Below are 23,811 nucleotides of genomic sequence, written 5' to 3'. Positions count from 1 at the left end.
CCGTGTACTTTTGTTTTCTCGAGTCCTCTCCTCCTTCGCATCATGCGTTTGTCGTCACGCATGCTATGGCTCCCTAAGCTCCGTTGCCCTTCACAAGCTTGGGTACACCCACTAGACTCACTAGTGTCATCATTAAATAAAAGGTGTTCTCTCTCTAAAAAAAGGTTAGCCTCCTCCACATCCACCAACATTGACAAAACTTCAAAACAGAATTTCAAATTAAGTCATGGAGAGAAGAGAGTACTGAAGCTTGAAAAACAAAGAAGGTAGGCTAGATATGAGGTTACGCATCCACTAACTCGAACATTTGTAATTAAGGCTTGCGTAGAGCAGCACTTTTTCAAAAGACACGCCATACCATGGTGCCGGAAGATCAAAAGCCTTATAAGAATGTTCGAAGAGGGGTGGTTCCCCACCGAGATGAATTAGGACGTGCCGCCTTTTTCATTCAATCAGGCGCTCTCGCCGACGCCTGCGCATCGGACTGATTGTTTCGTCTATCTCACACAATTAAAGACGGCAGGCATCGGACTGATTGTTTCGTCTATCTCACACAATTAAAGACGCATCCATCGATCGCATCTTGCTCTGCTGGAAAGACTGGAGTCTTTTGGCACGCGTGGCCTGATTACGCATGGAATAGATAGGCATTCGCTTTGAGCGCACTTGGAATCGCTTCCGCCGAGGAGAAACTGCCCACCGGCGCATATAAAACGTACAGCATACAGCGGCAGTCCTCCACACTCCGGTTGTTGAATCCTAAGAGCACTACTAGCTATAACTACCAGCTTCTACGCATACATAACACATACTAGCTCTGTCCTGCATTATATTAGCTGCTTAATCAATCTGTTTCTATTATTTATATAAGTATATGGCTGGTCCTGCTGCTGCTGCGGCCGATGCCGATGCCGATGCTTCATCCGTACGCGGCGTCGGGCATGAAGCTGGCTCTGCGCCTACTGCTATGCATGTCGACGACTCGACGTTTGGTGGTGAGAAGCTGGTGATGATTAGGCCAGCACCGCACTGCCCACCCCCCGTAGAGGTGGTAAAGGTGCCCAAAGTGGTGACGGAGTACCCCATGCCGGGCGCCATGCAGACACACGAGATGGCCGTGGTGGGCGAGCACCTGCTGTTAGTGAGCCAGCAAACCAACAGCAGTCTGGTGAAGGTGAAGCTGGACCCGGCCACGGGGCGCCCGCTCTCCTGCACCAGGTTCACGGTGGGCAACTTCTGGGCTGGGTTGCACGGGCTTGCCGCGTCTCGGGAGCACCCGGGCCAGGTTTGGGCCACGCTACAGTTCAAGGCCGCCCTCATCCGCCTGAGCCTGCTGGGCGCGGGCAAGGATCCCGCGGTGGTGCAAATCATACAGCTCCCCGCCTCCGTGGAGGGCCCCCACTGCGTCCTCGAGAATGGGGACGACCTCTGGACCAGCTGCAAGGACAGCCGGCACGTGGTGCGCGTGAACCACCGCAACACGTCCGACGTGTCCGTGTACCCGTGCAGCGGCCGCCCCATCTTCGTGGCCATCCACCCCACAAGTGGCGACGTGTACGCCAGCCTGGACCAGAGCAGCAAGATCTGGCGGTTGGATTCGGCCACCGGCCAGGCCGTCGAAGAAGACATCCCGGCGTCCGAGGGCAGCACGCCGGTGGGGCTCATTTCCGGGCCAGACGGCAATGTGTGGTTTGTGCTTCTGGGTGGCGCCTCGGGTGGGACAGGGACGTTCGGTCGCATCTCTGGAACGGGCGAAATCAAATGGTTCCATCTCAGCACGCCTGCGGGAGCCAATGCCGGCCTCATCCACCTGGCATTTGATTGGGATCATGAGGCCGCCAAGAAGAAGCAGGATGCCAAGCTCCAACCAACCTTACGAATGTGGCTGCTGGGCTCTTCCTTGCTCTCCCACAGCACCGGTGCGGATGCCATCTTCGCCGTCCAGCTGGACGGTAATCGGGTCACCAGCGAGCACACCATCACTCTGGCAACGCCGCGCTGCTTCACGCACCGCATCCTGCCCCACCGCACGGGCCTGTTTGTGTCAGAGCTCGGCGTCTCGGCCCTTGCTCACGTTGCGGGAGCGGCCTCACTGAACCTGAGCGACTTCGAGGGGGAGACCACTGATGTGTACGCGGACTTCGGACTGGGCATAAGCTCATCACAGTACCGCTTCTCGGAGAAACACCCTCCCAGATCCCTCGCAGCTGCTCCCGCAGTCGCCTCCCGCGTGGCGGCAACTTATGCTGCCGCCGCCGGGAGCAAGCGCCCACGCGAGTTCTAATAAACATAAAATACGATCGACACCATATATATATATATATATATTATGACTAGTATTATTTACTAATATATGTAGCAATGTGCGAAAATGATACGATGTGAAAATGTAACACTTGGATAATGAACCATATGTATATATATATATATATATATATATATGGAAGCTATAGACCATATCTTATTATAATATTTTGGGTGGAGAGAATATCATTGTTCAGCTCATGGTGATCGTGTGCAAGTAGAATGTGTAGGCAACATCCATTGGCTGTGTTATCATGACGTTCACGAGATAATTGAAAGAGCAATCAAACGTTGCATGCCATGTGTCATGTATTTTCTGTTTGCATCTAGAGAGAGAAAACAAAGCGCGAGATCCTCTTTCTAGAACCTCTCGAAGGATCATTTTGAAACCAAGAAAGAGTCCTTCTCTTCCCTTTTGTGTCATCACTCATGAGCTATGTATGTACTATGTAATGTGCTTTTAAGTTCCAAGTCCTGAGCCATGAATGTATGTATAGTCCTTCTCGTCGAATTCATATGTGCAAGTCATGATGAAGATGCAGATGTGGATAGATTTTTCTAGAAATAGATGTATTTGGAGCCATGGAAGATGAGAGAGCCCATGAATGAGCTATAACATCTTATTTCTTTTTTATTTGACAAGCAATATATGTTTTTGTCACAGTTTTCTTGTTTGGTACCATTAATGTTAGGTTTGGCACAGAAACTTGTCATAATTTCTTTTAAATATCGCTACATATATCCTTGTATTTGGGATCATTAGTGCAAGCTTTGGCATACAAATACTGTCATATTAATTTCTTATAAATATTTCTGCATATATCTTTGTATTTGTATGAAAAGTAACTAAAATGTGGGTTGATTAGGACTATGAGAACTAAAAACACTTGAACTTTTTTCAAAAATCAGACCAAACGTCAAAAAACAAAAAAAAGATTATGCTTTCGACGCTTTTACGACCTGAACATAGACGGTCTTTTCGACATTCATTTTACCGCCACAAAACTGACCGTCAAAGGCTAAAGATCTTGTAGCAGTGAAACTAGCTTGAGGTTATCTTGAAAAAGTTGAAGGGTTATCTCCAAGAACATAGTGAGTCCTCAAGCAATACCATAATGTGATTGAGATGCTTAAGCTTCCATAGTGTTTTGACCCCTTCATAGGAAGAAAGTTTTGAATGACCTTCATGAGCCAGAGGAGGTGGTGGAGGCTTGTGATATACAGTTGAAATAAGTAGATTTAAGGGATATTGTGCTATCTCCAAGCTATGATTCAAAGGTCTTAAACCTTTTTGCCTAAGGGTATTTGGTCTACCATAACCATATATTGTGAGTAATGTGAGACTTCAACAAAACTTGGCTATTCTATAACTAATAGGTGAGCTTAAACACATTGAAGAATCTATACCACTATAGAAGGTGAAGAATAAGAAAATCATATTTAAATATTATATATTTAACAATGTCTTTATGGATGTAAGGTGAATACATGTTGCCTTGACACTTGTTGTGAGAGTAATGGTGGTAATCTTGTCTTTGACCTTGAGCTTGATGAGGCTCAAATCCTTGAAATGCATGTACAGGATATGTGGATCTGTTTGACACCATAAATCCATGTTTATATTTAATGGCAACTATGAGCACAACTAATTGATGCAGACGTGCCCCAGTGGCTTCACCTAAAAATATGTAAGTGTAGCACATGAGTTCATCAGGAGGAGGGGTATATTAATTTAAGAAAGTTTCAGAATTACATTTATAGGAGGGGGTTTTATAACCAATTTTGAAAAAAAGCTATAAGTTTATGAAGAAAAAGGGGTCATTTTATTCACCAAACTATGTAAGTGTACGGGGTTTTTTAAATACTCCTTGAATGCACATGCTACACATGATTTTGTCATAGTGGACCCCCCGAGAGACCTGTAATGACCCTAGGTAGACCTCAAGTAGAGATAAGATGAAGCAAATAGAGTCACAAGGAAAGAAGACCAAGAGTGTTCAATGAAGTCAGGCATTAGGGGAACTTTGGACTCAAATTGGGTCCTTTAAGGATTGTTACACATTCTCTCTCTACAAAAATAGGCTTATGGTGAAATTGTTACAAATCAACTTAGAAGTGAGCATATTTTGGACATTTGGAATCTACTCTTCGAGACCTTTCCAATGATATATAGCATGATGGGCGATTTCGCATATTCAAGAAGTTCCCAAATTTAGTGATGACATGGCTTCATCTTGATCATGCTTACTCTATTAGACCACTGCATCTATCCAAATGCATGCATTTAATAATGCAAAAAATTATTCTCTAAAATGGATTCTCATGGAGGACATATAAAACATTTTAAAAGCTAGGGCAGACTGGGGAGTTATATCCCCAGTCTGCCCCAACTTTTTTTTATAGGTTTGTTTTCACTACTGAGTTACAATGCCTATAAAAGTGAAGTAACACTGCTAGGCAACATTATTCACTCCTGAGCAATGAAATTTTACTATTATGAACACTGCTAAAAGCAGCGCTCTCACTCTACAGGCACCTTTAGCAGCAGTAAAATGACCTCGACATTTACCAAGGCTTGTAGCTATAATAATGATTGTAAAAATGCTACTGTACTATCATTCTATTGTAGTTCTTGATCGAACTCTTTGTTGTTTTTGCACCTTCGAGTGACCTTATATCATATTTATTAAATATATTGTAAGGCATTCTCACCCTTACCAAATAATAAGTCATGTCCTTTGCTCCCCATGCATCCACTTAGCCTTAAATATATTGTAAGGCATTCTTACCCTTACAAAATGATAAGTCATGTCCTTTTCTCCCCATGCATCCACAATAGCCTTTATTTTTTATGGCCATTGTATAATCATCCGTGTAGTTTGCTTGAGATCTTGATTATCTCAAGAGTTTGATGAAGTTATCAAGTTCCATCCACACTTTCAATCATAGACTACCCATCTTTGGATGGCTTGCTTGATTGGTTATATGCTCCGATATAGATTCACAAAATACCCACATTGTTGTCACTTGCTTATCATCATGGCTATTTGATATAAATCTCCTTATATGGATATGATATAAGGTCACTAATGTACTTTTTTGTTTGTTTACATATGAAGAAAATTGTCTTTGTGCATGGAATATCTTGCATCAAAGAATAGGGACCCTTTTCTCTATATGGAACACCCAAGGAATGAAGAAATCACACTATCAAGCACTAACTACTTCCGAACTACACGTAAGGTGGGCTGACTTGGTTTTATTGGCACCATTAGCATCAAGGAACATGGCAAAAATCTATAGCTCAAAAGTTTGAATTGGCCATCCTCGTTTTATAACTTGTGTATGGCTAGGACAAAAGAAATAATAAGGAAGACTGAGCATGGTGTGACCTTTTGTGTATCTACAAATTATACAAGTAAGTTATGCAAGTAGTGGAGAACACTAAGCTAAAGGAGGAGAGGGGGGTAGAGTTACAAAACCATCATGAATGAATGATCATAGAGAGCAAACCCCTACCATATATACTCCATAATGATACTAGGAGACTGAGCATGGAGGTGTGACCCGAAAGTTGGCCATATACTCCATAATGATAATAGGAGACTCAAGTTGAGACATTCCTTAGTGGCACAAGGGGATGCCTTTAAAGGGATGGATAAAATCCAACCATTAGAAAAATCTTTGTGCCACAAAGCTTGTGTGGCAAAGATGTTTGTCCCCTTTAGTAGGAGGCCAAATGGAATCACCTCATTCCCTGTCCCAGAAACCACCTCGTCCCCTACTCCATCAAAGCCCCACTCAAACAATCAGAAAGAGCCACCCAAGTCTCCAAAGGAATAGAAATAAAGCCATTTCCACCATAGGTCCCTTGATTCCTCTTGACCAAGATCATGCTGGAAGGAGAGAAGGTGGAGAGCCAATTGCCCAAGAAGAGGAATAATTTTCAAGAAGGTGAACTAGAGGCAAAGAAGGCCAAAGTTCAAGAGGATGGAATAAGTTCAAGATCCAAGAGCCCCAACAATGATAGAAGGAGAAAGAAAGGTAAGGCACAAGGGTCCCAAACAAGGAAAAGATGATGCAAAGAAGGAAATGGTAGTAACAACAAAAGAATAATGATAAAACAGAGGAAGGGAAAGGACTCAGCACCACCAATGCAAGTCCACTCCCAAGAAGTTGGGATCCCCCCCCACCTCTACAAAAGCCCCAGCCTCACCCTCCATCTCCACAGAAGCTAAAGGCGAGAAGCAAAACGTGGGTCAAAAAGGCATAAGGAAACATGTGCTTTATTTGATAGGAGAGTCCAAGGGTTAGAAAGAGGGGGGGTACAAGATGAAGCTATCCCATCTAAGCCATGTGGGGAAAGGAGAGACTCGACCCAAAAACCACCAAAGTTTAAAAAGAGTGCACAAAGACATCTCAAAAAACTACAAGAAATATGGGGATATAGCCATGTTTCTGTCATGGGACCCTTTTGTACTTCTTGAAGAAATAATTTAAAACTCATAAAATACATCAAAATTTGAAACAAAGACTTGAATTAAATTGAAGCTAAATAACATAGCATAACACAAGGCAAGAGAAATAGAATAAAATCACCATCAAAACAAGATTGGGTGCAATCTCCCCCCCATGTCGTGTAGCTCCACTTCCACGACATGAGTATTTAGAGAATTTTTATTTATAAAAATAGCCCAAGGAGATAATAATAGATGTGCGTACAAAATGGGTTTGATTTTTCCACTTTTTGGGTATTTCTTTACATTTTTTGTTGACATGTGAATGCCATCATTGGATGCTTTACACTAGGATAGTTGTCTAGATCTTGACCCCATCTCGTACAAACGCGGGTCTAACTCTAGATTTTGTGCACATTTGCATATATAATAATCTTGTGCACATTCGCACATTCCATTAAGCTGAACCCTACATAAATTAAATTAAGCATATTTTTCTATGATTATTAATTCATAAAAAATTTATGATAAAATATATACCTGTAATAGTCCTCTCGTTTGAGGACGCAACTGTCCTCAGTTGTGTAAGAAAAATGTTGAGAGAACTCGTAGGTATTGATGTCCTCAGTTGTTTAAGAAAAATGTTGAGAGAACTCGTAGGTATTGATGTCATAACCTGCAGGGTAAACTCGTAGGTATTGATGTCATACCTGTAAGGTAAACTCAGAGGTCCGAACATGGCTCAGAGGCACAAAGGCATGGCTCAGAGGTTCTTATGGACATGGAATACCAACAAGAAAAACTCGTGCGGTACCTAAATTGGTGACCGTCACACTGATCATCAAATAAAAAATAATATGCACAAAAAGTCTAATACATGATTCACACAAAATGATCAACTTCACACCATCAATCAATCCACCAGCCATACGACACCTCAATCGGTACCCTCGCACTTCTTGTTGGCTATACTTAGACACTGTCCACATTAGTTAAACAATTAATTGAACATATCAATTAATCCCAACGTCGTCTTGAGATATAGACAACCCATAAGTATTGAAATAAAGTAACCCGGGAATCACCCCTCCATACGAACCAATTGAAACAAATAGTGGAGGCCCAAAAGCATGCCATATACGGGCGTCCTCGATATACAGTTGCATAAATACATGAGAGGATGGCTTCATGATTGGTGTGGAAGACTAGATAATTTACCTCAAGGTGTGATGAGTTGAGAATAAAACAATAAAAGTGGTGTTCAAATATCACAACAATAAAAATATGAAAACTCTTGAAGTTTCGCGCATTGTTGTAGATATCCTGAAAATATTGTAATCTCTGCATCACAAAAATAATTAGATTGGAACAAAGAATTTAGGGTCTCTTCTAAGCCTTGAGAAGGAAGGCCTTGGAGTAACTGTGGCATTTTGTGAAAGAATTAACATTAATAATAATAGTATAATCATGGGAGATTTAAGTTAGATAAAATATAGGAGATAAAAACATTTGAAAGCCTTTGAATTTAGTTTTTAAGAGATCGTAATATAAAATTTTAAGATTTTAAAACTCTTGTTATACATACATACATACATACATACATACATACATACATACATACATATATATATATATATATATATATATATATATATATATATATATATATATATACAAAAATGAAAAGAGTAGAAGATTTAATAGAAAGCTTTTTTTTTTAATAAAAGACTTTGAAGTTTATATAAATATAAGCTCTCTTTTTCTTTTTTTCCTTTTTTTTAAAATTCTTATATATATAAACACCAATATATTAGATAAAGTGAGAAAAATCCCATTCCTAGGTTGGTTGTGTTTTTCATTTTTGTATGCTTTTTGTGTGAAAAAATATTAAAAGACTGTGCAAAATTGTTAAGAAATATATGATATATACTATGAAATTAGGAGCCCCATGTGTAGTCCAAGAACAAGATAAAAGAATGGTCCTAGGGCCATTCTAAGGCTGTAGAGTAAAGAGAAACTCTTGTAATTTGGTGCTTTGAAATAAAAGTAGAACAAACCCTATATGCAACACATTGAAGTTACATGGGAGTTTATGGGCAATCAACCATTCTAGCGCTAATGTGCACCTTCAAATAATAAGTAAAGTTTTAGTTCGAATAATAGAATAAGTTTTACTCTAGACGCTGCTACATAGGTCCCTTAAACTATGTCCCTTATCTGGCATTATGCTTGCACAAGACTCCCTTAAATTTAAGAACAAAAACGTGTATTAATAGAGAAATGGCCCTAGGACCATTTTGTACCTCTGATTGTTTATAATGGGAGTGGTGCAAGATGAGAAAAATATGAAAATATAAAATAATGTGAAAGGAGACACCAACAAACGATACCCCATGCATGATGGACACTGATCTTGACACTTAAGTTGGTATAAACTAGAATGATTCAAATAACAATAGGCCATGCATGATAGTTATTGATTTTGACACTTGAATTGGTATAAACTAGAATGATTCAAAATAACTTGCATTTGTAATCAAATTTGAGACTTCTACATGAATAATAAAGAAAAGAGGAATACCAATAAACAAGATACATAAGACTTGAGGCTCTAGTAAATAACATTAAATTTTCATTTCTCGTGTGAGAAATGTACATTATCTCTCATAGAGAGTACACAGTAGAATTACATTTCTGTTATACAAGTGAAGGGATACCCATTGAGATTTTGTATGTCAAGATGGGTCTTTTGGCTTGAAGTATTTACAAGATTTGTGATAACATACATGAATGAACATTGCTTTTGTGTCCAAAGCACATTTCCTTTCATGACATTGCCTCCATAAATATTTCTCCAATATAATCTTTGTTTCAAGATTAATCTTAGTCTGAAAGACATTGCTCTATATGTAGCGTCTCTTATTATGAGCATATAACCATTGACACAACCAATGGATAGTTGTGGTTTTTAAGAAGCCTTGAAGTTCCTTTGGTGTCTAATTCCACGGCTTTGGAAATACAAGATAGGAACCTGGCATGTTCCATATAATTTTAAATGGTGTGTCATCAAAAATCAAAGTGTTATCTCCATCCAAGTCTTGAAAATATGTCCAGATTGCTGGTAGGTTCTTGTTGTAAGCATGCTCATAACCAAAGAACATAGGCTTTTAAACATCCCAGTGTCTTGGCACATCTCTTGCACGTACTTGAATTTCATATGATGTTTTGAAAGACATAAATTGAGGATGCGAAGAATATCATCTAATTTTCATCTGCTCCAAATTCAAACCTCGAACATTTAAAGCAAAAGTCTAAGACATTTTCTGTTGAACCAACATGAGAGAGAGAGAGAGACACGTCATATGCATCCCCAAAGGTGTGTGGAATACACACAATACAGGAGTATATATAGAGGAGATCCTAGGGCTATATATAGAGACATTCTATATATAGACAACACCCCCGCTCAAAGAAGGGTCTCTAACTGTGGATGAAAAAACCCTTGGGGGCTCAAGGGAAAAACCCACAGCTCTATATACACCTACCGCTATATTAATTTATTTTATAGTTACAAAGTATTATTCAAAGGAGCTACATCACTCCCATATATACAATAGCCATGACGGCTGCGAAGGAGCTACATCACTCCCATATATACAATATCCATGAAGGAGCTACATCACTCCCATATATACAATAGCCATGAAGGAGCTACATCACTCCCATATATACTTCATCACTCTTATGTGTACAATAGCCATGAAGGCTTTGAAGGTCATCCATCTTCATGTTGTCTTGATCCATTCATGTAGGTTGGGTGCGAGTCTATCTTCGTGGACGATGCCAAATAATATTTTTGTAGTCTCTTCTCTATATTGAAGCTCAACAATATCCAAATACAATCCTGAGCCATAAACCCTGTAATATGAAAGAAGTCTCCATAACAAATGGAAAACCATAATTTTGTTATAGAAATATGAGATGTACACGAAAAGATATACATAAAGAAATAGACATAAAGGTATCTATTATATAGTTGCTTAGGAATATAGTCCATCCGCAAGGACATGCATGGCAATGTCAACTTGTGGAAGCAAGGACATGCATGGCAATGTCAACTTGTGGAAGATCATCCAATCAATGGCAAATGAACTAGATTTGGTAAGAGAATCTGGTTACTTGGAGAAGTTGACTTGGAAGATTGACATGTCAATAAACACTAAAATAGAAAATGACACTAGTTAGTAAGGATATCATGGAAAGCTAGAATCATATCTTTGCCATGGGAAAAATCTATGACATAAGATCAAACCTCCAATATTATGAGTCAAGATAATGAGACAACTATAACTTGGATCAAACCTCCAAGATGACATGATATGAAGGTAAACCTCATAAGATGACAGGACGAGAAATCAAACCTCTGACGTCCATAGGTAGGATGACCAGACATGATGAAAAAGCGAACCTCTGACATGAAACAACAATTAGGATGTAGACACCTCTGACAGGACGAAAAAGCAAACCTCTGACATGACGTACTTGAAAGTAAACCTCATAAGATGATAGGCCGAGAAATCAAACGTGTGACATTCACAATCAGGATAGTAAACCTCATAAGATGACGGAACGAGAAATCAAACCTTTGACATCCGTAGGCAGCATGTAGCCACGATGACATGATGTGAACATAAACCTCATAAGCTGATAGGACGAGAAATCAAACCTCTCGGAAAATATGCTTGACGGAATTTCTTGTTAGTTGCCATAGATTGAATTCCAATACTTGACCACCATTATAGCCATTTAGACCTGCATGGTTGCATTGTCGACCACAAAAGACATTGATAGACTTAAATAAACCTAGTCAATCTGATGAGCCAAAGCCAAGGCACGGTGCATCCAATGACCATGGCATCATGGTAACAATCCATGGAAACGTAGTCAACCATCATTCACCATCACAGAACAACACCATGGCATCATGGATAAAATCCATGGAAACACAATCAACCAATATAGATTAGCCAAGTGAACCAACATCAACGAAACATGTAGTTTGGAATGACCAACATCAACAAAACATATAGCTTGGAATGACCAACATCAACGAAACATATAACCATCATCATGGAACAACGATCCATGGAAACATAGTCAACCATCATCGATGAAACATGTAACCATCATCATGGAACAACACCATGGCATCATGGATACAATCCATGGAAACATGGTCAACCATCATCGACGAAACATGTAACCATCATCACGTAACACAAAACATGTAACCATCATCATGGAACAACACCATGGCATCATGGATTGTAGTGAGTGAATTACATCAATGCAATGAACACATATACATATATCGGTAAAATGTGTAACCATCACCACCATGGCATCATACCAAGGCACCAAAATTACAAACTCACCAAACCTGTCAGAATCACTGAGGCTTGCATGCTTAAAATAATAATTGTCAAGTCCGTGAGACTGGTTGTAATGTAACAAGCAAAGGTAGAACACATGGCACCTTTAACTATTTCTTGCAAAGGCTCCCGAGAAATAGTTGCATGCTTACAAAGCCTCTCGAGTAGTAACAGCATGCTAAGCATCAATAAGGTCCTCCTTACGCACAAGACAAACTTCCTCGAAGCCATAGAAAGAACAAATACACAACTTCCTTGTGAGAACAATCAAACGAGAGATCAACATCACTGCGGAGATAAAAGGATAATGAGATCATCACCGAGATGACCATGAGCAAGTAAATGTAACGATTCTGAAGTCATGAGATAAAACAATCAGATCATTACCGAGATGACCATGAGCAAGTAACTATAACGATTCCTAAGTCATGAGTTAAAATGATCAGATCATCACCGAGATGACCATGAGCAAGTAACTGTAACGATTCTGAAGTCATGATATAAAACAATCAGATCATCACCGAGATGACCACGAGTAAGTAACTATAACGATTCCTAAGTCATGAGTTAAAACGATCAGACCATCACCGAGATGACCATGAGCAAGTAACAGTAACGATTCTGAAGTCATGAGATAAAAGGGTCTTCATTGAATTTACCTCAAGCATTTCATGGGCACAAATTAGAACCAACCTATTTCAAACAAACTAATGCACACCTTTGGTTTGGTATGCGAGATTTTTGCTCACACGCACAGGGCTACGAATTGATATTGAGAGAAGGAGTAACCATTCAAAAAGTAAGATCCAACATCAGATATGTAAGCAATATCAAGCAGACATACACCAAAAGGATAGCAAGCCAAAACCATGACATCATGGATAAAGTCCATGGAAACGTCATCAACGAATATAAAGAAATCATCATACAGTGAGCATCACAAAATAAAACCATGGCAGGATGAACAAAATCCATATACATATCATCAGCAGTCGATCGAAAAGAAAGGCATAATTACCATCATGTGATAATACCTTGGATTGTCAATAAATACATTATGAACGTCCAAGCTTAATCATGTGATTCCTGTAGCTAGCACAGACCATGGCATAAGTCACATCAATGTGAGTTGCATAAGGTACGAAAGATCTTCTTCTACTTACATCATGAAAGTAAGAATCAAATATGTTGATTATCATCGACAAAAAACTCTAAGGAATATGCATCTCATCAAGATCAAATACCATGGCATAAGTCACGATCAATGTGAGTTGCATAAGGTACGAAAGATCTTCTTCTACTTACATCATGAAAGTAAGAATCAAATATGTTGCTTTTCCCCTATGTCTACTCCTGAGAGGTGAAAAAGGTGCCACAGGAAACAAGTGCTCCTCTCGTGGACCACAACTACCGGGCCCGAGCGCCTATTTCACCCTCAAAAGGCCATCTAATGGTCATGCTACTCTGTGGTCATCCTGACCATGGATAAGAAGAAAAGGGTTTCTTCTGCTACTACAATGGCATAATAAAATGCCTGCTGATTCTGGATGTTCAGGAAAGTAAAAGGGGAAATCGCATAAAAAACTTGCATCAAATAAAATTGCATGAACGCGTTCCATGTACAAAAATCGAAGTGCGAATCTGCTCCCCACAGTTGTCCCACACCGATACTTGTAAGAGTCTCTGTTATGGTTCATTGTAAGAGATATGCGTCTATAAGGTGCTGTGCGTTTTTCTGCTTTAATAAAAACTGCCCCCTGTTTTTTTTTTAGCTTTCAAAAAAAAAAGGCCATTTATAATAGAAAGCCGGCACCCCTCTTTTAAGTCCAAAAAAAACATTGTGAGGCCAAAAAAACTGGTTACCCCCTTTTAGGTCCAAAAAAGCAATGTTGCACCATCTTTATCACACCCTCTGCTCACAATAGCTTAGCACCCCTCTTCTGACGGCTGTCCTGACAGTGACCTGCCCATGGCTCTCATGCGCACCCATCCGGGGAGTCTAGACCCGCCAAAAAAAAAAATGAGGGCTGGCCTGTGCACTGTTCCCCCCTCTGCGCACAGACCCAAACCTGTGCATGCCCTGCTTCTGTGCGCCAACTTCACCCCAAGCACCCCTTCTGCAGGCCGCGTACTTCTGCTGGCCACTCTGATCTGAGCTCCTGACTCTATATTGCGCATCATGCATATCCCCAACTGCCCTACAAAAGGCTGGCGGTTCTGCTTTTCTCCAAGCTTCCCCCTCTGCCACCTACAAGCAGCCTTTTGGTCTGTATACAGGCTGTAAGACAGCCCTTCTACACACTAAACTGAGGCTATCCCTTGCTCACTCTCCTCCACCCCTATGCCTACATGCATATCACATGTATTGAGGGTAGGTACATGAGCGTAATCACAGCCAACCAGGAGGAAAACCAGAGAAGGATTAGGGTTTCCCATGAAATTTCCTTCCACACCTCCTCTACACACATGAATCTCGCATAAAGCAAAGAATTCGACTCAAAAAAACGATCATGGATATTCAATAAAGCACAATTCGAGCCAGGCACCCTAAATTCTCCCGCATACAGTAGAAACGATCAAAGAAACACACACAACATAAAGAAAAGAGAGAAAACAGTTTCAGGAGGGAGGCATACGTGGGCAACTCGCTTTCATCTTCATGTTAAGGAAGGAGTAAGAGACACATCCTTCCGAGAGCATATACCTGGGAAGCTCGCTTTCATCTTCATGTTAAGGAAGGAGTAAGAGACACATCCTTTAGAGAGCATCAATTTTTCCCTCTATTAACACTGCCGCTTATATTCAGCTAAGTATAATCTCTTTCCGTCTTGGGATCGATACCCAAACGCCTGGTTCTATGCCTTGATACGTTGTCCTCAATAATTGAAGGAAGCAAAGCTTTCCATAGAGAGAAGAGGGAAGCAACGATTGATGCATAGCTCGCTCTGATACCATGTTGAACCAACATGAGAGAGAGAGAGAGACACGTCATATGCGTCCCCAAAGGTGTGTGGAATACACACAATAGAGGAGTATATATAGAGGAGATCCTAGGGCTATATATAGAGACATTCTATATATAGACAACATTTTCTATATCCAAATGCACAGCATGGTACAGTTCATTGTTTTCTTGAACTATTCACATATGCTTAGTCCAATACGGCATCTCATCAACATGGTCCACCTCAAACGATTCAAGAAGTATTCCAATCATATCAAGAATGAGAACCCTTCTTTTGATCCTTAAGTGAAGGCACAGATGCGAACATTGGTTGTCATGGTACCAAAGATAATGAAACATGCCAACATAGCATCAACGGATTTGACAGCTCGCAAACATTTTAATTTGCCAAGATTTCTCCTATGCTATCATCTGAAATAGGAACACACATAATTAGCCAAGTTCACTCATTCATTACAAGACAAGGAAAGAATAAAACCCTTTATGTCTAGGCTCAAACAAGGACTTACTAGTGGTATAGTGATCTTGGGGACATTTCAAAGAGAAATAGTACAAAAGTGTGTATAGTAGGATGGCCCTAGAATCATTATGTACCCCTTCTTACACAACAATATATTACCACAATATAATAGTCCTAGTGAGGCATGCTAATCTAGACCCTGATAAAACTTATAGACAAAGGACTTGAGGACTTGTGGTCACGCAAAAATTACCCTAGGGCCATTCTTGCACTTGTTGTGCATGAAAAGAATGGCCCTAGGGCCATTCTTGGATGCCCCAAGGCCACTATTGAATTCTCTATAAGGCCTTTAAGGCTAAACAAGGGCCTTATTTGCCATGAAAAAGAAAGAACCCATGGCCATTCTTACACCTATTGTGCATGAAAAGAATGGCCCTAAGGCCATTCTTGATGCTGAGGAGAATGCAAGAAAGTTGGATGATCCAAGAATGGCCCTAAGGCCATTCTTTGATGCCTAGAAGGATGCATGAAAGTTGGGTCATCCACAAAGCCACCAATGCTAGAATGGCGTGAGGTCCATTCTTGAATACCCCACGGCCATCTCCAACATGACCTTGAGGACTTGGGGTCATGCAAGAATGGCCTAGGCCATTCTTGCTCTTTTTGTGCATGAAGATGCCCCATTGTAACATACCCATTGTAAATAACAATGTACTTGCTTCAGAGTTGAAAAATATAACTTAGCTTGTCATTTTTCCGATCAAAAAACTTCTATTTTTGGAAAATGAGCCATTTTTGCTTAGAAATTTGTAATTTTGAATCCAAATTTGAAATCTACGCGTAATTTTACGCTTAAAATAGTTTTTTCTGAACAAAAAACAAGCACCCGGAATGGATTTAATTAAGCTTTTAAGCCTTTAATCTGCGAACTTCCGACCAAAAATAGTAACTATCTAGGCGTCTAATCAACGAACGGAATACGCCCCCATGGTCACGGGGCAAGGCCGGACATTTCCGTCAAAAAATATTTTTTGACCCCCCGGACGACGGCGGGCGGCCGGCGTGGGCCCCACCACGGGCGCCGCCCGTGAAAAAAACCGACAATCCGCCCGGGACACCCAAGCGTGTACACGACCTAGACGCATCCTCCAGCACACCCCTACACGTACCCCCTCCTCCCAAAACCCTCTATCCACAGGTGTCGCGCTCTCTCTCTCTTGGGGACACCTCCACCCCCATGTGTCACACTTTCTCTCTCCTCGAGACACCTCCACCCCCAGGTGTCTCACGCCCACACTCTCTCCCGGACACCTACACCACCCAGGTGTCACCTTCCCGCACCTGGACGTCCACCCTCCGGCACCTATAAAAGGACCCTCCCAGCCCCCTTCTCCAGACAAGCCCCCAGCAAGCCCCTACGTGCAAGCCCTCTCTCAAGCTCTAGGACATGTCCTACACTCTTCTCCCCCCCCCCGGTGTGAATAGACTTAAAGTGTGCCTCTCCTCCAACCCTTGCCTTACTCTTCCCTAGGCCTCCCTAGACGTACACTCTTCTCAAGAGCTCTCCAAGTTAAGGACACCCTCTCAATTCCCCCCCCATATGTGGCGACTTAAACTTAGGCTAAGAGGTCGTTCCTGCCCATAAGCCCAACAAGCTTTTCCTACCCCAAACGGACTCCGTTTTCGAATCCGTTTGAACCAGTAGAATTCTCTCTTTTCTCTCCACGCTCCCAACCTCTTATATTCACCTCGTTTTCTCTCTATCCTCTTAAAACTCTAGTGCTCCTATGGCGCCGAAACGCCGTCGAACTGAAGAACCACGCGCTGCCCAAGGAGGGAATGAAGCAAATCGCGTCCCTGCAATCGACTTCGCCCCTCTTGAAGTGAATAGGCATGAAAACGATAACCAGGTTGGTCATTTAACAAGTTTAAGTAAAAATTCTCTCTTATGAAGCTTAATGCAAAGATTCGAAATAATAGGAAAGAAACCAAGGTTAAACCCCTAGTATAGATGGCCTAAAGTACCTTATGGTTACTCTTAAGTAAAGTTATAGGAAAATAATCTTGCTTTTGAATCATTGACGATGGTTTTTGTTAATGTGTGAATTCATTGAATAAAGGCTATGTCTTTTTTCTATTGGATATACTGCTGGTTTATTGCTAACATACAAGTACAGCTTCTCCCCCCCTTAGCTAACTCCGTGCTTGCCTGTGTAGACGGGCGGAGGATATAGCGAGGCCGGGAGTCGGCCCAGGGCAATCCCCTCCTATGCCACTGGGAATTGGTTTTCACCACCAGGGTGATGTATATATGCTGCCTAGTTCTGTGGGTCCAGGCTAGTGCGGTGACTTAACCCCCACCTCATGAGGAGACGTCCCCTCCGAAGAGCGAGAGGGTTTCGTACAAGCGTCAGTACCTGAGGGGGTGACAGGACGGCTTGGCCCTCGTTGGCTGGCTGACGACGAGGGGAGACGGTCCGTGAGGTTTACCCAGCTGGTTGAGGCTGGAAGATCGAATTCTAGATCATCGATGTGGTTGTGGTTGTGGTTGTGGTTGTGACTGTGATTGGATTGTGGTTATGGTTATGGTTTGGACATGAAGTTTGGATTGGGATATCGGCCCGGTTTCAGGGTCTTTTGTAAATATTTTTCACTGTAAGTATGCTCGTTGATTTCAATGTTGTGCTAAGGAAGATTTTCTTTAAGGAATCAAGTGTAATTAATTAACAAAGGAATTTGTTTTTAAGTGTTTCACAGTGTGGTAGGACTTAATTAGGAAACAATTGAACGGGTGAGTGTGTGGAAAGTGGGAGAATGGATGCCCTGACGGTACCATTCTAAGGATGGGTGAACCCGATCAGTCGGGTAGCTTTCTACTAGTCGTAACCTACGATATTTAGGGAATAGTAGAGTCACGAACAAGACTTGTTTTAGGGGACCGAGCCAGCGCCCGTGCCTCATGAATACGAGGGAAAAAGGCGTTGGCTTCCTTGAACCAAGTGTGGGTCTTGTTCCATCTCCACGCACATTTCGTGCTGGGGATTAGAATTTCCTTTAGGATGACTACGCTTCCCTTGCGAGATAGAGTTAGGTCCGTCCGTTTGCTCGTAACCTCGTATTTCTACGAGATCGAGGTGTCGTCAATCGGAAAATAACATGAGACTTGACCGCCTATCAAAAGGATTCCCCCGCCCTACGGGACGGGGGCCTTACACGTGGTATCAGAGCAGGTTTAGACTTGGGAGATTTTATATTGTATTCTCTTGTTGCTCTAGGAATTCTTGTTAAACTAATCTAGTTACGGCTGGATGCAGGAGGACGAGATGGATCCCTATTCTCGCTTCCTGGTATTCCAATGCATGTTCATGACTACTTGTCGCTCTTCCGAATTCGAGTTCCGTGACACTATGATGCACATTGTAGACAAGCTAACCCTTCCTCTCTACACTCGCATTGAAAGGGGATGGAACAGAACTGAGTATTGGCACCGTCGATCTACCTATTTCATCATTCGAGCTGAGCACGTCGGCAATCTCACCAACGACTTGAGGCGGATCCGATATGCCGAGGCACTCCTCGTAACACCTATGTCACTATCGATGGGAATCGCATGCTACAGAATCGTTGGGTTTATGATAAGGTGACTCAAGTTGTATCCCCTGATAGAGTAGCTGTTACCCGTCTTTCTAGACGAGGTTTACCTCCCCTACCAGAGACTTATCGAGTTCTTGAAACCATGGGAGAATCCCCCTACTTTTTCAATGCTACCACCGCAGATCTTTATTAGGTTCCCTAGAGGACTACCATGTAAATAAATAAGATTGGATTTAGTCCAATCCTTGTAAATGGCTTGGTTTACTTGTAAATGGCTTGGTTTACTTGTAAATATTAAAGCTTGGAATAAAAGGTTTTGATTTTCACACTCATTGTCTTATGTGTATTAAACCGCCTAAGTGACATGATTCTAAATTTAGCTTCTTATTGATAACCAAGATCGTCAACTTCTTGCTCCCAATGCATTATATACAGATACACAGGAGAAGAAGCTTCTCCTCAAACAAATGCAACCTCCCTCATTTAATGGGGCAGGTTCAAAGATTGAAAGGGATGCAGAAGTTTGGATAGAAGCCATGGACGATTACTTTTCGGCTGCTGGTACAGGAATTGGGAATCAATCCATGCTTGCCAGATTCCGTCTTACTGGGGACGCCAAACTTTGGTGGAAGCAAAGGTGCCGAGATAAGGGCGTCACTGAAGATACCCAAACCTGGAGTGACATTAAGCAAGCTGTGAAGGGCCGTTATCTTCCCCCATCTCATGAATCTATTAAGATGAACGAGTTCTTCAGCCTCAAGCAGCTTAGCTTAACCTTGGAGGAATACTACTCAAAATTTGTCACACTTGGCAAATATGCTCCACCTATGTCGATCACTCAACAAGTGGCCCGATTTTGCCAAGGGCTGAATGAACCTTTGGATTCTCGCCTTGAAGCAATGAGGCCAACTACCTTGCAAGATGCTCTTACCCGAGCCAAACCTCTGGCTAAAGAAGTAAAGAGTGGTCAAGCAAAGAAGAGAGTCTATCCTGAGTCTAACCCAAGGGGGCGCCTTCCAGAGGAATTACCAATCGAATTTTCGCCACAATACTATTGGTCAGTACCCCAATAATTTTGTCCCCCGCAGTTATGCTAATTCCACTTTAGAATCCTATGGGGACCAAAGGTGCTTTTATTGCAATGAAGTTGGCCACTTCCGGAATGAATGCCCCAAACTTGCAAGACCCTCACTCAATCCTAGTGTCACTGCTGCTCCACAAGGCGGCCGGGTAGTTCAAGGTCGTGGGATTCCTAATAACCGCCAAGCTAGACGAGGTGGTGGTGGACGTGGTAGAGGTCGTGGAGTGACTGCCCGTGTCTGCTCTATGATTGGTGAACCGACTTTAGAGATGGAAGAAGAAGATCAAGCCACCATTCATGCAGCTATAGAACATCAAGGACCTAATCAGCAGTTTTCTGTTATCCAAGCTCCGGCTACTTATCAAGGTAGATCTTTCCAGCTTTTGGTTGATTGTGGTAGTACGCATTCATTTCTTTCTCCAAAATGCTTGCGTAAGTTACAGTTAGATCAAAAACCAGCCCAAGCAATGATTGTTGAGTTAGCTAGTGGAAAAGAAGAAGTATCCCGACATTGTGTGGGAGATCTTGAATTTGAATTGGATGGTGAATCAACCCATGGGTATTTTAGAAGCTTACCATTAGGGATTTATGATGGAATCCTTGGTATGGATTGGTTAATTGCAAACAATGCTGACATTCACTGTGCTGAAGGAAGCATCACCTTTAAGAATAGTCAAGGACAGGTAGTATCAGCCCAGGGAAAAACAGGTAAACCCAAATTTCATTTGGTCAAAGCTAATCGTCTTCTTAAGGGAGTGCGCAAGGGCCAACAGATCTTCCTTGTCAAACTCAACAAGGTAGAAGAAAGCAACCCAGATTTAGAACCCTCTTGGCTCCAGGAGTTTTCAGATATCTTTCCAGAGAAACTTACAAAACTACCCCCATCTCGAGAAGTAGATCATGGGATTGAGTTAATCCCTGGTGCTGAATCAGTTTCAAGGAGACCTTACAAAATGTCTCTTCCCGAAGCCATAGAGCTCAAGGAACAACTTAGGCAGCTCATTGAGCAAGGATTCATTCGCCCTAGTAATTCCCCATGGGGAGCGCCTGTTCTTTTCCATAGAAAGAAGGATGGCTCGCTTCGGCTTTGTATTGACTATCGAGGCCTAAACAAGGTCACTGTCAAAAACAAATACCCCATTCCTCGCATCGACGAACTTCTTGACAGACTTTATGGATCCAAAGTTTTCTCCAAGATGGATTTAAGGTCTGGCTACTATCAAATTAGGATCAAGGAATCAGATATCTCTAAAACCGCTTTCAATACCCGCTATGGCCACTATGAATTTACAGTCATGCCATTCGGATTAACCAATGCTCCCGCCACCTTCAACCGCCTGATGCAGGATATCTTCCGACCCTACTTGGATGAATTTGTCCTTGTCTTCTTTGATGACATCTTGGTCTATTCTCAGTCAAAAGAGGAACATGAGGAGCATGTACGCAAAGTATTACAAATACTGCACGAACATAAGCTCTATGCCAAGAAAAGCAAATGTACCTTCACTTCCCAAATTGAATATCTAGGGTTCATTGTCTCCTCAAAGGGCATCTCAGTAGACCCTGCCAAAGTCAAGGATATATTGGAATGGCCACCCCCTAGGACAGTCGTGGGTTTCTAGGCATCACAGGATGGTATAGGATCTTCATCAAGGATTATGCCAAGATAGCCGCACCCTTAACTGATCTCCTCAAGAAGGAATGTAAGATAGTATGGTTACCAATCCACCAAATCAGTTTTAGCCAACTTAAGACTATCCTCACCTTAGCACCAGTTCTGAAGCTCCCTGACTTCACCAAAGAGTTTGAGGTTGTCACTGATGCTAGTGTTAATTCAAGAAGGAAGGCCTGTGGCGTACACTTCTCGTAAGCTTAAATCCTATGAAGTAAATTATGCCACCCATGATTTGGAACTCCTTGCAGTTGTTCATTGTTTCAAGTTATGGAGACACTATCTCCTAGGCTGTAAGTTTCTGCTTGTAATAACTGACCACCAGAGTTTAAAGTGGATCTTCACCCAGCCCAATCTCAACATGAGGCAAAGAAGGTGGATTGAGATTCTGCAAGAGTTTGATTTTGATATCAAATTTCGTCCTGGAAAGGACAATGTTGTAGCAGATGCCCTCAGTCGTCGCAAATCCTTCCTAAGTGCAATCTCTATGCCAAATAACCCCATCCTAGAGAAGGTAAAGCAGGTTTCACTTCATGACCCTGATTACCAAAAGCTAGTAAGCCTAGTTCACAAGGAGGAACCCACAGAAAAGGAGAATATATTGATCAAGGGATACACCCTCGATGATGAATGCCTCTACTTCATGCATAGGTTATGTATTCCCAAAGATCTTGCACTAAAGAAGATGATCTTGTATGAAGCTCATGATAGCCCCGTAGCAGGACACCCAGGTTATGCAAAAACCTTGAATGCCTTAAGGAGAAGTTACTTTTGGCCTGGAATGAAGAGAGATATCCTTCAATACATCAGACAATGCCTTTCATGTCAAAGGATTAAAGCTGAAAGAATCAAAATGCCCGGGAAACTCCAACCTCTGGACATTCCTCAGATGAAGTGGGAATGTATCAGTATGGATTTTGTCACAAGTCTTCCCACAACACAAGGAGGGTATGATTCTATTTTAGTAGTTGTGGATATGCTTACCAAAGTCACCCATATTATCCCAGTAAAGAAGACATTTAAATCTTCTGATATTGCCCGCCTTTTCATCAAGGAAATCTTTAGGCTTCATGGATTGCCAAAAAGAATAGTCAGTGACCGGGACTCTGACTTCACTTCAAAGTTCTGGACATCATTATTCCAGGCTATTGGAACACAACTTTGTTTCAGTACAGCTTACCACCCAGAAACAGATGGTCAAACTGAGAGAGTTAATCAGGTTATAGAAGACATCCTGAGAGCCTATTGTGGGCGTGAACCAAAGAAGTGGATTCAGTATCTCCCTCTAGTGGAATTCTCTTACAATACATCCTATCACCAAAGCATAGGGATGTCACCATTCAAAGCTCTTTATGGTCAGGAATGTTTGTCTCCCTTAAATTTCTCTGACCCCACACTAAAGGTTGAAGCCTCTAGGATGATGCTTGAAGAAATGGAAGAACAAACCAAAGCTATTCGTAAGGATATTAAAGCCACCCAGGATCGACAGAAGCATTATGCTGATACCAAAAGATCAGAAAGAATTTTTCAGCAAGGAGACAAAGTTTTTCTTCGAGTACGGCCAAAGAGAAGTTCTTTATCTCTTGGAAAATTTAGGAAGCTGAGTCCAAGGTATTGTGGGCCTTATGAAGTCATCAAATGTTTGGGAAAACATGCCTACAAACTTCGCCTCCCAACCCACCTCAAAATCCATGATGTATTCTATGTAAGCTTACTAAAGCCATATGCGCCTCATCCTGATCATGTTCTTGATGATGAACAAATTGTAATGCCAACTCAGGGAGTCCTTGAAATGAGACCTAATAGAATCATCGACTCGAGAGAAAGAGTGCTTCGCAATAGAATC

General features: G+C 41.8%; 1 protein-coding gene and 1 long non-coding RNA gene across 2 annotated transcripts; one reads left to right on the top strand and one right to left on the bottom strand.

Moving 5' to 3' along the window:
- The first annotated feature begins 577 nt into the window (after window positions 1-577).
- On the top strand, window positions 578-2,302 carry LOC147632584 (uncharacterized). The gene has a single exon (XM_086806890.1). The coding sequence runs from the start codon at window positions 875-877 to the stop codon at window positions 2,282-2,284; it is 1,410 nt and encodes a 469-aa protein (XP_086663016.1). The 5' UTR covers window positions 578-874; the 3' UTR covers window positions 2,285-2,302.
- Window positions 2,303-10,591: 8,289 nt separating this feature from the next.
- Window positions 10,592-15,110, bottom strand: LOC147632583 (uncharacterized). The gene is made up of 4 exons (XR_015267168.1): window positions 14,898-15,110; window positions 13,228-13,279; window positions 11,488-11,573; window positions 10,592-10,679 (listed from the first exon to the last, which is right to left on the bottom strand). It is a non-coding gene; the product is annotated as an uncharacterized LOC147632583 (long non-coding RNA).
- Between the last annotated feature and the right edge of the window lie 8,701 nt (window positions 15,111-23,811).

Source organism: Cibotium barometz, chromosome 13, assembly GCF_041138505.1.
Source record: "Cibotium barometz isolate CiBa-2024 chromosome 13, ASM4113850v1, whole genome shotgun sequence".
NCBI classification, from domain to species: domain Eukaryota; kingdom Viridiplantae; phylum Streptophyta; class Polypodiopsida; order Cyatheales; family Cibotiaceae; genus Cibotium; species Cibotium barometz.
Note: the sequence above shows the minus strand (reverse complement) of the source record. Positions and strands in the feature narration are given on the sequence as shown.